The sequence below is a fragment of the Dermacentor andersoni genome, chromosome 7 (genome assembly GCF_023375885.2).
Source record: "Dermacentor andersoni chromosome 7, qqDerAnde1_hic_scaffold, whole genome shotgun sequence".
Classification (NCBI taxonomy): domain Eukaryota; kingdom Metazoa; phylum Arthropoda; class Arachnida; order Ixodida; family Ixodidae; genus Dermacentor; species Dermacentor andersoni.
Window position 1 is genome coordinate 2,662,826 of NC_092820.1, and position 16,936 is coordinate 2,679,761.

Here is a 16,936-nt window from a genome sequence, read left to right on the forward strand (position 1 = left end):
CGACTTGGTGCCTTATAGCTTCACGTTCTCGAGTAGAAACTCGATAAGGGCTCTGGCGGAGTGGTCGAGCCCACTCTTCGGTTATTATGCGATGCTTTGCGACTGGTGTTTGTCGGATCCTCGATGACGTCGAAAAGCAGCCTTTGTATTGTCGGAGCAGACTTCTGAGCTGGTGTTGCTTAATCACGGGGAGACTTGGATTAATGTCGTAGTCTGGTTCTGGAACCATGGTCGTCGGGGTAGATGCGGCGAAATCCGAGAGGACAAACGCATTACTGGCTTCAAGAATGACCTCGATGTACGCGATCGTCGTGCCCCTGTTGATGTGCTTGAACTCCTGGCTGAAGTTTGTCATCCTGCTATTAACAGCGCAAAATGTAGACAAGAAACGAGACAAGAAGACACCACAAGCGCTGACTTGTAGTGTCAGCGCTTGTGGTGTCTTCTTGTCTCGTTTGTCTACATTTTGCGCTGTTAATAGCAGGATGGAAAACCAACAAGCCCAAGCTGCTATTCTAGAGAAGTTTGTCAGCAACACTTCAGTTTTCCCTCCATGCAGTCGAGCGATCCCTTTTGCGACGCAAATTTCGCGGTCTAGCAGTAGACATTGGTCGCCTTCGATGGCGCCTTCTAGGTCAGCGGGTGTTTCGGTGCCGACCGAAATAACAATGCTGGAGCGAGGCGGGATGCTCACTTGATCTTCGAGCACACTCAAGGCGTGGTGACTACGAGGGCTCTCCGGCAGTATCGCTTTATCTTCCGACAGCGTTATTGACTTCGACTTCAGGTCGATGATTGCGCCGTGTTGGTTCAGTAAGTCCATACCGAGAATGACGTCTCGTGGACACTGGTGGAGGATAACGAAGGTGGCAGGGTAAGTCCTGTCATGAATGGTTATTCTTGCCGTGCAGATTCCAGTCGGCGTGATGAGGTGTCCTTCAGCGGTCCGAATTTGACGGCCCTCCCATGCAGTCTTAACCTTCTTCAACTGGGCGGCGATGTGTCCACTCATGACAAAGTAATCGGCCCCTGTGTCCACTAAGGCGGTAACTGCGTGGCCGTCGAGGAGCACGCCGAGGTCGGTGGTTCTTTGTCTGGCGTTGCAGTTAGGCCTTGTCGTCGGATCACGGCTGCGTCGTGTTGAACTGAAGCTGCAACGTCGCGTCGTCAAGTCGTCTTTCGTCGGTGTAGTCTTGGCGTCCTGACTTCGTCGGGACGGCGGCGTGTCGTTATTATGTCGTCGAGATGGTGTCTTCGTCGGCGGCGGAGGATCTTCGTCAGTTCGACGAACAGCAACCGCACCTCCATCGGTTGCTGCTTTTAGTTTTCCGGATATGGGCTCGCAGAGCGGCTCCGGGCTGGGCCGGTGTATGGTCGGTGCTGCGGCAACAGGTAGCGGCCTAGTGACGGCGAACAGGACGGTCGTCGGGAGTTCCACTGAGTGGCGGCTAGGTAATCGGCGATTTCACGTGGGCGCTCCCCAAGCTGTGGACGCGGCACGTTGACGGCGAACCCTCTGAGTCCCATGTCGCGGTATAGGCATCGGCGGTACACATGGCCGGCTTCTCCGCAGTGATAGCAGAGCGGGTGGTGGTCGGGGGCTCGCCAAATGTCCGTCTTCCTCGCGTAGGTGTGCTGGGCGACGGGTAGGCGTGCTGGCAGCAGCGGACGACGGAATTGCGGCGTCACAGGGCCCTGGCGCGGTCGCGGAGGGGGGCCTTGACGGCGCGCGACGGCGGTGTAGGTCATCGCTTCTGGATGGGGCTGCGGTAATTGAGGTTGTACCTCAGGAACCCCAAGTGATCGCTGAACCTCACTTTCACAATGTCGGCGATTGAGGCCACTTGAGGCTGCGACGAAGGCAGGACCTTGCGCAGTTCTTCGCGCACAATGGCCCTGATGGTCTCTTGAAGGTCTTCGGAACCCAGTCCTTGGATGGCGTACTGCGGCGTGAGCCCCTGGCGGTTATATTGCCGGGTGCGCATCTCCAGAGTTTTCTCGATCATCGATGCCTCTGCAGAAAACACAGCTACAGTCTTTGGTGGGTTATGAATAAGTCCGGCGAAAAGTTCTTGCTTGACGCCCCGCATCAGGAACCGGACTTTTTTCTCCTCCGACATTTCCGGGTCGGCGTGCCAGAAAAGACGGGCCATCTCCTCCGTGAAGATGGCAACGTTCTCGTTGGGTAGCTGCACTCGGGCGTCCAGCATAGTTTCGGCCCTTTCCTTTCGCACGACGCTTGTAAAGGTGCGCAGGAAGCCGCTACGGAACAGGTCCCATGTTGTCAAAGTCGACTCCCTGTTCTCAAACCATGTTCTGGGGGCGCCTTCTAAGGCGAAGTATACATGCCGCAGCTTGTTGTCGGAGTCCCAGTTGTTGAAAGTTCCGATTCGTTCGTAGGTCTCCAGCCAGGATTACGGGTCTTCATTCACTGCTCCATGGAAGGTTGGTGGGTCCCGAGGTTGTTGTAGGGTAACGGGAGACGCTGGGGCAGCCATTGAAGTTGTCTTGACCACGATCTTCTTTGTCGTCTCAGGTAGAAGCCCGTGCTCTGGGGGCAATCCTTGCAGTCTGCGGCTAGCAAGCTGGTCTTGGGCGATGTTGGTTTTGTCCTCGGGCTTCGGGCTCGGATCGCAGCTTTGCGGGGGCGTTCGGTACATGAACGCACTAGCACGTCCACCAGATGTCACGTGGTAGTGACGGTGAAGAAAGGAGCCCAACTGCGAAAGACGAAACTAGCGTTTTATTGGGCGAACTTGTGCCCTCAAAAACAGGCTACACTGAAAGAATGGCGACAGCGGCGAATACAGTCGGCGATCGTCGAAAATCTGATCAACGGGTCAAGCGTGTCGGCTTTTATACATCAATCATCGAATGTTCCAGACTAATCATTGGGACCCGCATGCCTTCCACAAAGTTCTACACCATTCGCGTCAGGCGATGACATCAGATCGCATAAGGTTCGGCGACAACAGACAGCGAATAGCAGCATCAATAACTTTCCAGAAACTTCGGATACATGCAGGCGCATCCGCGCTGTGCGATAACATTTGTAAGGCGGTGAAACGTAGTCGCCCGATAAAGATAAGTACACGTGTCAATATAAACCGGCCACACATTTCATTACGAAATTGCGCGATACCTTGCGCCATTCACCTTCATTACATTATGGTAACATCATGAAAATTTTCTAGTTCTGTACGTAAGTGGCACAAACGACTTTCTTGCTGTGAGTCAGTTTGAAGTCGGGGTTGGTCTTGCTGCTGTTGTGGGGCCCAGCTTATGTGACTACAGCAAAGCACAGGACGATTTCCCATGTTGCTGTATCGGCCAATAACCAGAAATGAAGGACTCAGGTGGGTTCTGCGAAGAGGGGACGCGGGAGACACCCACGCATGGAAAGAAATCGGATTAGTGGCGGCGCCGTAGAAAAGCCACCAGATCTGCACCCTCGCTCGGAACAAAAGCGAAGACGGTCCGAGCTGAAGGGGAGCATTTGGGGAGACAGGCATGAAGACAAAAGGTAGGGGGTGCTTGAGGTCACCGCCACCACTAATATCCCATGCGCTTCCCACATGTCCCGTCAACCGTCTCTGTCACGGAAATTGGGTGACACAACATTGCCCATCTGGTTTGAGTGCCAATGTTTGGCATCCGTGCGTGCCTTCTGAGAACGCCTTGTGAAATTGGCGGCATCTTTACGACCAGTTAGCCGGCTACGACCGATGGATGCGTTTGGGTGTGACTGCCATCGGGTCCCAATTATGGTGTTTGGATTTCAAGCGAGCCGGCCCACAGCTGCATGGGGGACCGAGTTTTCTTAGTACTGGCAGGGCAGCCCACTGTCTCGCAGACATGTCATCAATAAGCCATGATTTCGTGGAAACATTCTTGCAGCTTGCGAGCCGGTCACTTGCAGGAGAAAGGGGGAGGACATCAAGGCGGATACTCGGAGCCTTACGTAGGGGAGAGAGAGACGAGACGTGTCTTTGAGCAAACCTATCCCGTGGCGTGTTGTAACGTGTGTCACTGTTTCCACCAATGCCGTGTGCGGCAAGAAGGTTGTTGTGCTATAGGTTGCAGTGATGTGAACTCGCACGTGTGATTGGCTGGTTTGCAACTCTTGTACAGCTGAGGGTTTAAAAAGCCATGTTTCGGTTGTGTGGGGCAGAGCGGAGTTTCAGGCTTGGACAGACGCCTTGGTATTTGAATAAAGCGTATCTACCGAACAACGGCTCTTCCTTTACGCTGCCACCGTGCACGCAAATCATCGAGGGACGCCGACTTCGGACCTTAAACACCTTCCCTCCTTAACTAGTGTTGAAGCTGCCAGAGGGTAAAGGGAAAGGAAATTAACTCTGTGCTTGTTTTAAGCTTGCTTGATTTGTTTGTACATGCATTTTGTTGTTCATGTCTCTTCAAGCAGCGATAGTCTTTTTCTGCCACCCGACAAGCTTGTACATGTAACCACATATTTAAGTGATTTATTTTGCATCTACTTGTTTTAATCTTGCTTGATTTCTTTGTTCATGCATCGGATATTCATTTCATTCATGTATAATCTCTCTCTGTATAAATAATTTGAAAAAAAAACATATTTTTCTGGATTTATTGTTTTAGGCTGTTTTTGGGCTATGAATGTCCCAAAATTTGGCAGGTTGTTCAGCGAGTACCTGGCAACCCTGTATGGAAGTGGGTGCATGTGTGCAGTTGTTCTGTTTGCTGGCTGCATTGCACGTATGCTCACCTTGGCGACAGTGATCATGACAGGACCACCTGAACTTCGCAACAGTGGAGCTGTGGTGTTCCTAATTATAGAGAAGCTGGGGCTCCTGGCAGTGAAGACAATGGCATTATCACAGCTCTTGAACTAAGGAATCATTCGGTCTGTCACACACCTGTACCTCAAAAACATGCTGCACAGAATGCTTCTTGCAATGTAAAGTGACAAAACTTACAGTGTTGACACGCTGGGCACCATCCATTTGCAGGCACACTCCTGGCGGTAAGTAAAAACCATAACTGTGAAGAACTGTTTCATGCATGCACAGTTCATTGTGCCCGCTTAAGAATTTCCCAAGCAAAGTGGATGCGGATGAAGAAACCACTGACGGCAGCGACTGCGAGGCACTGCTTGCAGAAGTTTTGGAGTGACAAGGTAGCGGCGACAGAGTACCGCCTTCTGCCTATTGCAATGCCGACAATGATGTGAAACTTGCGAAGATTTGTTTGACAGTGACATTGTTAACTCTTTCAGTGCCAAGTTACTCAGTGCAAGCGACGGTGAGGACGACGACAACAGCGAGCTGGAAGATGTACCGTGTCCACCAGTGTAAAAACAGCACAAACATTAGATGTGGTGTGGCTGTTCGCTGAAAAGGGAGGGTTAATGGACACATTGGCCTTCCCCTTGGAGGGCTTGGAAACTGCAATTGTCAATTGTCATGAGGCCACCTAAGCGGAAAACGGAAGTGACAGATTTCTTGTGACATATTTCCACAAAATAAAGAAGTTTCTTTGTTTTCTTCCAAAACATGTTTCATCTCACAGGGAGGAAAGTGCGTATTTCTTACTTTTGGGCAAGCCACAGTGCCACTTAGTATGTACTTTCTACGCGTCCCCATCAGATACGGTTTAATGAGGTTCCACCGTATATTTGTTAAACCATTCATGGACAAAGCTACCACCTGCAAAGGTCACAAACTGTTTTGGGCATGCAGGCTACTCCCTGCCACAGTTAAGCGAGCCTGACAGTGGTCGCCAGGCTTGGAATGATCTCTGCGAAGCTATGAACAGAATTGTTGGTGAAGAGGTGGAAGGCAACTTCGACTCATCCACCTTTGCCGACGCTGATGTCCCCGTCGTTGCCCCAGCTACGAATGACGAAAGAGTAGAGTTCATTCTTGGTGGCCCTCATGAGGACGAAGAGCCAATGGATGAACAACCTCGTGATATACCAACAGCGGTGCAGGCAAAAGAGAGCCTCCGTCTGCTGCGAACAGCACAGTGCACAGAAGTTGACTGCACGGGTGGCTACCACTACCTCGTGCAATGCCTGAACAAAGTGGAGCAGGCATCACTAGCGCCTGGCGGAAACACCCAGCAGACCCAGTTGACCGCCCTTCTTGCAGGTCAAAAAATGTTTGCTTCATTGAATACCTAACACTTACCGTATTTACTTGAATCTAACGTGCACTTTTTTCCCGAAAGAACAGGTCCCAAAATTGCCTGTGCGTTAGAACCGAGTACGACCCTAAATCCGCGTTACCATATCACCATCGGCAATTTAGAATGGCCACCTCGTACATGCTTCGAGCCTAGCTGCCATAGCTTCCTCCATTTGCTGAAGTACACATGCTTAGGCAATGCTTCCTTTGGCTTAGGTTAGTGCACCGGCCGTCTTCCAGTTTTCTGCGTTTTCTCTATCAGCATGGAAGTGCCGACTGCAAAGACATGCCGAGTACATCACGATGTCACAATTAAAAGGAAAGCGATCACGTGTGCGGAGACAGACGGAAACCGGGCCACATCACGGGGGTTTGGCGTTCCCAAAACTTGCTTGCGAAACTGGCGCGAACAGGTGAGGCGTTCTACCCCGGCGGCTGCTACATACAATGCAGCCGTGCAGCTCCTATCTTGAAAGCGATCTGCGACGGAGACAAGAGTCTGCGCATCTAGGCACACTGTGCTGTGTTCTTGTCACATAGCTCGCGCTGAAGCGAGAGGCCGCAGAAAAGTCAATTCCTTCGCTCCTGCTACCACACGGAAAGAAGAATGATAGGTGTAACGTTAAGGGACAAGAAAAGAGCAGATTGGGTGAGGGAACAAACGCGGGTAAATGACATCTTAGTTGAAATCAAGAAAAAGAAATGGGCATGGGCAGGACATGTAATGAGGAGGGAAGATAACGGATGGCCATTAAGGGTTGCAGACTGGATTCCAGGGATGGGAAGCGTAGCAGAGGGCGGCAGAAAGTTAGGTGGGCGGATGAGATTAAGAAGTTTGCATGGACAACATGGCCACAATTAGTACATACCGGGGCAGTTGGAGAAGTATGGGAGAGGCCTTTGCCCTGCAGTGGGCGTAATCAGGCTGATGATGATGATGGTGCTACCACACTTCCTCACTCCAGCATTTTGATAAAGAGTTTCGGTGGTCATTGAGTGAGATGTGTTGATGTTTGCTTATGCGCACTTACACCATGCTTGTTAACTTAGCTAGTCAGCGAATGTTTAAAAGTTCATGTGGCTGATAAAACTACTATCCTTACTTTTCCTATCATCATCATCATCATCAGCTTGGTTACGCCCACTGCAGGGCAAAGGCCTCTCCCATACTTCTCCAACTACCCCGGTCATGTACTAATTGTGGCCATGTCGTCCCTGCAAACTTCTTAATCTCATCCGCCCACCTAACTTTCTGCTGCCCCCTGCTACGCTTCCCTTCCCTTCGAATCCAGTCCGTTACCCTTAATGACCATCGGTTGTCTTCCCTCCTCATTATATGTCCATTTCTTTTTCTTGATTTCAACTAAGATGTCATTAATTCGTGTTTGTTACCTCATCCAATCTGCTCTTTTCTTATCTTTTAACGTTAAACCCATCATTCTTCTTTCCATAGCTCGTTGCGTCGTCCTCAATTTAAGTAGAACCCTTTTCGTGAGCCTCCAGGTTTCTGCTCTGTACGGGAGTACCGGTAAGACAGAGCTGTTATATACACTTTTCTCTTGAGGGATAACGGCAACCTGCTGTTCATGATCTGAGAGTGCCTGCCAAACGCACCCCAGCGCATTCTTATTCTTCTGATTATTTCAGTATCATGATCCGAATCCGCGGTCACTACCTGTCCCAAGATTTATTCCCTTACCACTTCCAGTGCTTCGCTACCTATCCTAAACTGCTGTTCTCTTCCCAGGCTGTTGAACATTACTTTAGTTTTCTGCAGATTAATTTTTAGACCCACTCTTCTGCTTTGCCTCTCCAGGTCAGTGAGCATGCATTGCAATTGGTCCCCTGAGTTACTAAGCAAGGCAATATCATCAGCGAATCGCAAGTTACTAAGGTATTCTCCATTAACTCTTATCCTCAATTCTTCCCAATTCAGGTCTCTGAATATCTCCTGTAAACACGCTGTGAATAGCATTGGAGAGATCGTATCTCCCTGCCTGACACCTTTCTTAATTGGGATTTTGTTGCTTTCTTTATGGAGTACTATGGTGGCTGTGGAGCCGCTATACATATCTTTCAGTATTTTTACATACGGCTCGTCTACACCCTGATTCCGTAATGCCTCCATGTCTGCTGAGGTTTCGACAGAATCAAACGCTTTCTCGTAATCAATGAAAGCTATATATAAGGGTTGGTTATATCCCGCACATTTCTCTATCACCTGATTGATAGTGTGAATATGATCTATTGTTGAGTAGCCTTTGCGGAAGCCTGCCTGGTCGTTCGCTTGACAGAAGTCTAAGGTGTTCCTGATTCTATATGCGATTACCTTAGTAAATAGTTTGTAGGCAACGAACAGTAAGCTGATAGGTCTATAATTTTTCAAGTCTTTGGCATCCCCTTTCTTATGGATTAAGATTATGTTAGCGTTCTTCCAAGATTCCGGAATGCTCGAGGTCATGAGGCATTGTGTATACAGGATGGCCAGTTTTTTTAGAACAATCTGCCCACCATCCTTCAACAAATCTGCTGTTACCTGATCCTCCCCAGCTGCCTTCCCCCTTTACATAGCTCCCAAGGCTTTCTTTGGTTCTTCCTGCATTACTTGTGGGATTTCAAATTCCTCTAGACTATTCTCTCTTTCATTATCGTCGTGGGTGCCACTGGTACTGTATAGATCTCTATAGAACTCCTCAGCCACTTGAATTATCTCACCCATATTAGTAATGATATTGCCGGCTTTGTCTCTTAACGCATACATCTGATTCTTGACAATTCCTAGTTTCTTCTTCACTGCTTTTAGGCTTCCTCCGTTCCTGAGAGCATGTTCAATTCTTTCCATATTGCACTTCCTTATGTCAGCTTTTTTTACACTTGTTGATTACCTTCGAAAGTTCTGCCAGTTCTATTTTAGCTGTAGGGTTAGAGGTTTTGATACATTGGCGTTTCTTGATCAGATCTTTCGTCTCCTGCGATAGCTTACTGGTATCCTGTCTAACGGAGTTACCACCGACTTCTATTGCACACTCCTTAATGATGCCCATAAGATTGTCGTTCATTGCTTCAACACTAAGGTCCTCTTTCCGAGTTAAAGCGGAATACCTGTTCTGTAGCTTGATCCTGAATTTCTCTATTTTCCCACTTACCGCTAACTCATTGATCGGCTTCTTATGTACCAGTTTCTTCCGTTCCCTCCTCAGGTCTAGGCTAATTCGAGTTCTTACCATCCTATGGTCACTGCAGCGTACCTTGCCGAGCATGTCCAAATTTTGTATGAAGCCAGGGTTAGCGCAGAGTATAAAGTCTATTTCATTTCTAGTCTCGCCATTCAGGCTCCTCCACGTCCACTTTCGGCTATCTCGCTTGCGAAAGAAGGTATGTATTCGTACAACTTTTCGTATAGCTGTCTACTAAATTGCTATCGTAATCGATGCTTCGCCTTCTGGGTGAAACTGCAACTTTTTTTTATTTATCGCAACTTCAGTGCATTGGGAGTAAATGCTTGTTTTTTCCAAATGAGAGAAAGTTTTATGGTAAATATGGTGTACCAGTGTCACACGGCCACTTCTGATCGCTATCAATAGTCTCAAGACTGTGATTGGCTCCCCCCTGCAGCTTGCGCAAAGAAACCAATCACATGTGAGAAAGTCGATCCCTATCTGGATCGATCGTGATTAAAAATGCACAGCGGGACATCCGCATTAGACTTCTGCAGAGTTGTGCTATTTCAGCTCTACTTTCTTAGGTTTAAAGGGGTAGCTGCTTTTATTGAATTACAGTAAAAGCTCATTAATTCGAATTTCATGGGGATTGTATGAAAATTTGTATTATAAAAAATTCAAACTAATGAAAGTCAGAGAAAAATAATTTCCAGCTCTGCTCCAAAGGTGAAGCACCGATTGCGACAGCAAATTATTAGATAGCTTACGACCATTTACGTAAATGGTCGTAAGTGCACGGTCAAGCATAAGGAAAAACTTGTCAAGTGCAGGTCGTCCGCTGTCTGCTGTTTGCCCATATCGTGTAGAAAAGTATGCATCGGCCAAACGGGTCGGTCTGTTAACACGAGACTTTTGGAGCACAAAAGGCCACTAGGGGGAAACACTCATTCCCACATTAAAGGGCACTGCTCACAACATGGGTGCTGGCCGCTTTACAATGATACTTGTGTTATCGCACCATAAGGATCAGCTGACCAGGAAAATAATCGAAGCCTTTCACATTTACAAGAGGGGAGAGAGTTGTATCAGTCAGCTATCTGTACATCTAAGCCATGGTGAGGTTGCCTTTTTGGAAGAACACTAAAGGAAGAAAAAATTGTGTAATAAAAAATGTTTGTTAGGGGTGCAACAAATACGATAGGATTGCACACGATGATAGATAGGTGCCATATCTTTGACGCCCGAGTAGGCGCAGGGAAATGATTTTAAAAAATGCCTTTAATCTTGCCTTGATTATCTTTGACGCCTGAGGGTGCGCAGGTATATAAATATGAAGTATGTGTTCTGAAATAAAATAATTGCGAGTGCAGCGAGTGTCGTCTTTTCTTGTGTGTCTTCACTGTGTCCGTGTCAGTGCACTGCTTCACCGGCAAGGTATGATAACATTTTGAAAATGAGGTCTGCGCAGGTGTGCACTTTAGTCATGTCGCAGGTCGCTTTCAAGACACATGAGCGCCGGCAACACGTTCCTACGGCATTCGCGTTTCACGTGGCCAACGCCGTAGCAGATGCCGCGGCTGTGTCTACTCTGTACGGAGTGGCGGGCGAGGAGGACATCGAGGCACCGTAGCAGCCGCCGAGAAGAACGCCCCTCTTCCCTCGCCTCACCCCCTGTTACGCACGCCACAGGAGAGGGCACGCATCCGGGCCACGTTCCTGGCTCACGCACGTGAGATTGAACCCGCGTTCGCTGGCTCATCCTCACCCACTTTCACTCATCTGGAACCTCACGGCGACGCCGATGGTAGAAATGAGCCTGGAGTGTCCATGTAATTGCTATCGCAATAACATCGCTCGGTTAAGGTTTGTATATAGTCCGACTTTTTTTTAGCTGGAAACGTAAATAAAAAAATAAAAATAAATGTCTTCCTATATTTTTAACCATCACCAGCGATAACCTTGACCGTTTTTGAGAAGAACTGTGTAAAGTTGACTGGAGTTGTGTCTATTATTCTCAATGTGCTGACACCGCGTATGAGCTGTTCATTGACACCTTTAGGATGTGTTATCAGAAACATTTTCCGTTCCGTCCACGAAAACCTCGCGCTTCCCGAATTCGCAAACCGTGGGTCACAAATGACCTATTTAAAAAAATTAAAGAGAAAAATAGGCTCTTTAACCAGTTTATTAATTCCAAAGATACTGGTGATTTGAAAACATTTAGGTCCTTCCGTAACCGCCTTACAAAACAGCTACATACGGCTCGTACCTCATATTTTGAACAGAACTTTTTAACATGCCAAAATGATGGCCGTAAAATCTGGCAGAAGTTAAACACATTAACAAACAGAGAACCGTGTCATACACCTGAGATACACATTGTCATTAACAGTGAGGAAATCTGTAGTGATGCACTTCCTGGTTGTTTTAATGATCATTTCACCAGTACATGTCACCAAACTGCCAGCCTGAGTGCCTGTCAATTTATAGATACTCACTGCACGGAATCAATATTTTTGGACCCTACTAATGAACATGAAATAACACTGCTTTTCCGCAACCTGAGTAATAGTAGTGCCTGTGATGCTTATGGCCTGCGAATCAGGCCTGTCAGCTATGTGCTTGATATTATTTCACCTGTTCTTGCTCATATCTACAATGTCTGTCTCTCCAAAGGCCAATTCCCAAAAAGAATGCAGGTGGCAAAGGTGCTTCCCATTTTCAAAAAAGGTGATAAAACACTTATTTCGAACTACAGACCCATCTCCATACTTCCGATATTTTCCAAGGGACTAGAGAAGATATTTTGCAGGTTATCCTGTTTACTTGACAAACATAACTTATTAACCCCACATCAACACGCTTTCCGCAGGTTCATGTCGACTGAACTAGCACTCTTTAAGCAGAAAGAACTAATCCTTGAAAATTTTGAGGCACATTTATTAACCTTAGGCGTTTTGTCGACTTATCTAAAGCCTTCGATTCCATTGATCATAAACTTCTGGTTCATAAACTAACTTATTATGGCATCCGTGGCATTGCTCTCAGCTTACTTGAATCTTGAATCACAGAAAAGCAATTTGTGCATGTAAATGGATTATCATCCAGTGTCCTTCCTGTTCATGTAGGTGTCCCACAAGGAAGCATCTTGGGCCCTCTCTTGTTCAATATTTTCGTCAATGACTTTATTAACATTGATTCTGGCACAATGTACATTATGTATGCTGATGATACCACACTTCCTTTGTCATCCAAATCTCTGGATGACCTGGTCTTACGTGCTAACAGTGTGCTCTCCAAAGTACACCAGTGGTCCCTTGAAAATGGTCTCACAATCAACTCTGCAAAAACCAAAGCCTTGCTTTTCCACCCAAGAAATATGAATGTCGTGCTACCTGGAGATATTGTGCTTAACTCCAGTACTATTGAAGTTGTCCAATCAATAAAATGTCTGGGTGTGCACTTTGATCATAATATGACATGGCGCTCTCATGTAGATTTCCTCACCGGCAAACTGTCACAGGTGTTGGGTGTTGTCTATTCCTTTAGATACCTGCCGCAATCCATGAAATAGGTGATTTATAACTCACATTTTTTCAGTCACCTAAATTACTGCTGCCTCGATGGGGGACAACTTCAGCCACAAATATTCACAAGCTGTTTGTAGTCCAGAAAAAATTTCTTCGTGTCATTTGTAATAAGCCTCGTGATTTTCACTCCGCTCCTCTTTTCAGCAAGCTTAGAACCCTTTAATTGCCTGCCCTAATAAACCTGCGCTTGTTGTCAACCTACAGAAGATATGAGAAAAATAGTGGCGCCCTCAGCTCTCTCGCTAATCTCACAAAACGAGAAACCCCTTACACAACTCGAGCTCCTGAGACTTGGTGTGTTCCTCAACTTCGGACTAATTATGGCCAGCAAATGTTATGCCACTGGCTGCCCAGTTTACTCAATGATATCACCAGATGCAATATCGATGCGCTCACTTGTTCCGCAAAAAATCTGCGTGATATGTTCCTGCAATCTTGACTGTGTACCGTTGTACTTGGTGATTTTTGCCCTTAGTGTTCTTGCTCTTCTTTCTTTTTTTCTCCTTTTTTTTCCCTTAACGTTTCCCACCTGCCCTGCTGCTGCCATTGTAAACGGAACCTGGGGCCAGTCAAGCTGCTTTTCCGCAGCTTTTTTCCCCTTGTTTTTCCGCCACAACCATGTACCTCCTTGCTTGTGGAAACAAATAAATGAAATAAATGAAATGACGTAGCGTGCATGGGCACACGTTATGTCATGTTGGCGAAAATGTCTAGAAGCCCTGGTGAAGCCAACATAACAGGACGTGGCAAACACGGCCTGACATGCCCGATATCGAGATGGCTCTTGCTCCATCCGTGCGTTCGTCGTACCGACTGCGCCGACCCACAATGCATGGCACGGAAAAAAAAGGTGCCCCCGCCGCTTCACCGACGGTCGCAGGGAGCCATTCAAAGCGGTGCAGGGGCTGGGGATAGTTCTGCGCATGATCCGAAGAGAACAGCCAATGGCACGCGCACCGAAGTTTAGAGAGGATGGCATTATGGCGGGCGCAGCGCAAGTGCCGCAGCATGACTGTCCACACGCAACGCGCACCGATGCTCTTCGCAGGAACAAGAGCTGCGCTCTAAAATGCGCTCTCAAAACGCATCACAACCTGCTGCGACATTGGTCTCCGTTATACTTTCGTACATGCACCGGTTGCACGCTGCCGAGTTCCACTGTACAGATAGATGGCGTCCAAACACGTATCCCAGCGATGCTTTCCTTTGAGTAATAGCCACGAATCTCAAAGGCTATGCTTTTTGGTACTGCGAGCGCCAATAACTGTCACGGCCCCTGTGTTATAGACACAGCCTGGTGCCACTTCTTGGCAGAACACCTCGTAGATGAAGAGCATAGCCTCCAAGATGTAGCATGAAAAAAAAGAAAAGAAAAAGAAGACACTTTTGGTAAAAGGCGAAGGATCGATTGCGATAGTGAATTAGCAGACTGCCGTATGAAGTAAGGATAGTACTCTTGCTAACTAAAATGCTAAGCATGGTGTCAGCGCGTACAGCAAACACGAACACATCACACCCAATGACTACGGACACTCGCTGTCAAAACGCTGGCCTGAGGAAACGCAGAACAGCAGCGAGCAAAGTGACAGTTGTGCTGTCTATTGCTTCAATGCAAAGTGAGTGCTGAGAACACACAGCACGGACAAAGCTATGAGCCGCTGACGCGACTAGGCTCTGCCCCCAATAAAGATCGCTCTCAAGACATGGCCACGCGACCGTGCGCAGCTGCCACATGCACAGTTACAACTGGAGGGAATGACCCCCCCCCCTCCCCCCTCCTCTTCCCGGGCCTTGCAACGTTGGGTGCCTCCCGCGAGAGAAGACGGCATGGTTCCTCTTCGCTTTCGTCCCTTTTGCACGGGCATTACTGAGCCGCGGTGGTCGGTCCCTCTTATGCTTTTACTCACACGTACAGCATAGGGCGCGCGGTGATAATGTTATATCGCCCTTGGACTTTATACGGAACCTCACGGTGACGCTGACACCCACGCCGACGGCAAAAATGCGCTTGGAATGTCCATATAATTGCTATCGCAATAAATAATAATAAAAAAGAAAAACACGCACCGCTGTGTCGGCATTTTTATCTTGAAGGTCTTGAGAGAGGGAGAGAACCGACCTGCAACAGACGGCCGCAGATGGAAAGCTGCGTGGCGACGACTGTCGCTGATCGTCGTGCTCCCCCGCAGCAGCACTCTTCCCGTCCACAACGGCGCAGAACTCGAATTATCGCTGGCGGTGTGGATATCAATGTGAATTACCGTATGCGTTACAAATTGCTTGGTGTACATTGTTAGACGGACCATGGTGGCTACTTCGAATTATCCGAAATTTCAAATTAACAAGTTGTGAATTAAAAAACTTTTACTGTTCTGCTTATATCAAATTTGTTATGAGGGTTTACTATAGGTGCATCTATATACCAGTGCGATTCATTGACCAATTTTTTTTTTCTGAAACTCATAAAATATGAGGGATGCGAGACACAAAGGTGCAACTTATAATTTGGATAATGCAGCATACACACGAGAAGCAGTGGTCTACTATTAGAGCAATGAAATAGGCGCCAAGGGAAGGGAAAGACAGCCAAGGATGGCAGGGGTTAAGATGGTTGACAAGATTAGGGAGTTTGCAGGCATAGGATGAAACAAGTTGATGCAAGACTGTAGTTTGCCTGTGCTGCAGTGAACGTCAATGAGGGCTGATGATGATGATTACTTTGGGCCTACCTGCGAATATGTCAGTAAGGAAGAGGATCTTGCTGGGATCCACTCTGATGGCCTGGCTGATGACCTCATAGCTCTTTGCATCAGTCTTCACCCCAGCTGTGCTGATGTCAAAGTAGCCGTCCAGTAGCTGCATGGTGCATCACAAAACCCAAGGTCATCACAGATGACTAGGCACCATGCAATAAGGCACCATGCAATATAAGATAGACGAACTTCAGCACGTGACCAACGACAGAATTTTGGGTCAATCATATCATACCAGCTCACTACATTTAGTATAAGTGCGATCATGCATGCAAAGCAAAAGCTACTGTTGTTCAAACATTAAGATATCAGTGACTGATCTTTATTGCAAACAAATGGAATGCTTTAACAAGAAAGACTGTAGCAAACACAACCATGTTACTGCGGCACAAGTTGGGGTTGCTCTACCTTTGTGTGTTTCATTAAATCCTGGAATGTCATATGTCATCGTTGCATACAGGCAAGAGGGAGACTGCAAAAGAATTATTTGCAAAAGAGTTTAGCACAAGGTTGTGGCCCTTGGCTGTCTCAGTAAATTAGGGCTGTAGGAATCACTGAAGTTTGCCGATTTTATTGTGACAGCAGTCAAGCAGGGGTGTGCAAATACTCAATCGAATCAAATAGTGAACATTCACTTGAAAGGAAAAATTGACATCCACCTTAACGTAGCACGAAGCTTACAAGGTAACCTATATTGGTTTTTCAGAAAGAAGGCTTTGCAGATGAGAAAAGAATTTTCATCTGTGAAGCTTTTTTACGGCGAAGCTGTTTACCTCTAGTCTCCGTATGCATTTCCCACATGTTTCCCACAGGGTGTACCCTGGCCGGCTTGTATTTGTATCTACGGCACATCGACAGAATGTGTGGGCCGATCCTACTGGGCCAACCTACGGCGGACGGGATGCAGGCTTCATGCACTCTGCCAACTTCCAAACATAAGTTTGATATCTTGGGTCCAAATAGAACTACACAAATTTTGTGTTGTACTTATTGTGGGCTAACTTGCGTTAACACAATAAATAAGTTCAGGAACAGTTCCTAACTTGGCTAACAGTTAGCCCACAGCTATTTATGGTGGGCTAACTCGTGGCCGCGGAGTAAATAAAAAGTCGACTGCCGCGTTCCGAAGAGGAGATAGGAATGCCTTCTTCGCTTTCATTCTCGAGCCTGTCATAATATGCCTTCATTCTGACCACATGCACAGTTTCTGTGCAACGTCGGCATTGTGATGAGCTCCCTTGTCCTTCTGGCGTAACTTCGTAGTT

The 16,936-nt window shown here is 47.4% G+C and overlaps 1 protein-coding gene across 5 annotated transcripts in view; it reads right to left on the reverse strand.

Moving 5' to 3' along the window:
* Enoph (enolase-phosphatase E1) overlaps nt 1-16,936 on the reverse strand; it is a 260,291-nt gene that overhangs the window by 46,079 nt on the left and 197,276 nt on the right. For 4 of the 5 annotated variants that reach the window (XM_055073259.2, XM_050182505.3, XM_050182504.3 and 1 more), the window contains one exon: nt 15,648-15,774. In XM_055073259.2, the coding sequence (XP_054929234.1) occupies nt 15,648-15,774 (127 nt within the window). Of the gene's footprint in view, nt 1-14,985; nt 15,038-15,647; nt 15,775-16,936 lie in introns of all 5 variants that reach the window. The other variant, XM_055073257.2, reaches the window with a different exon arrangement.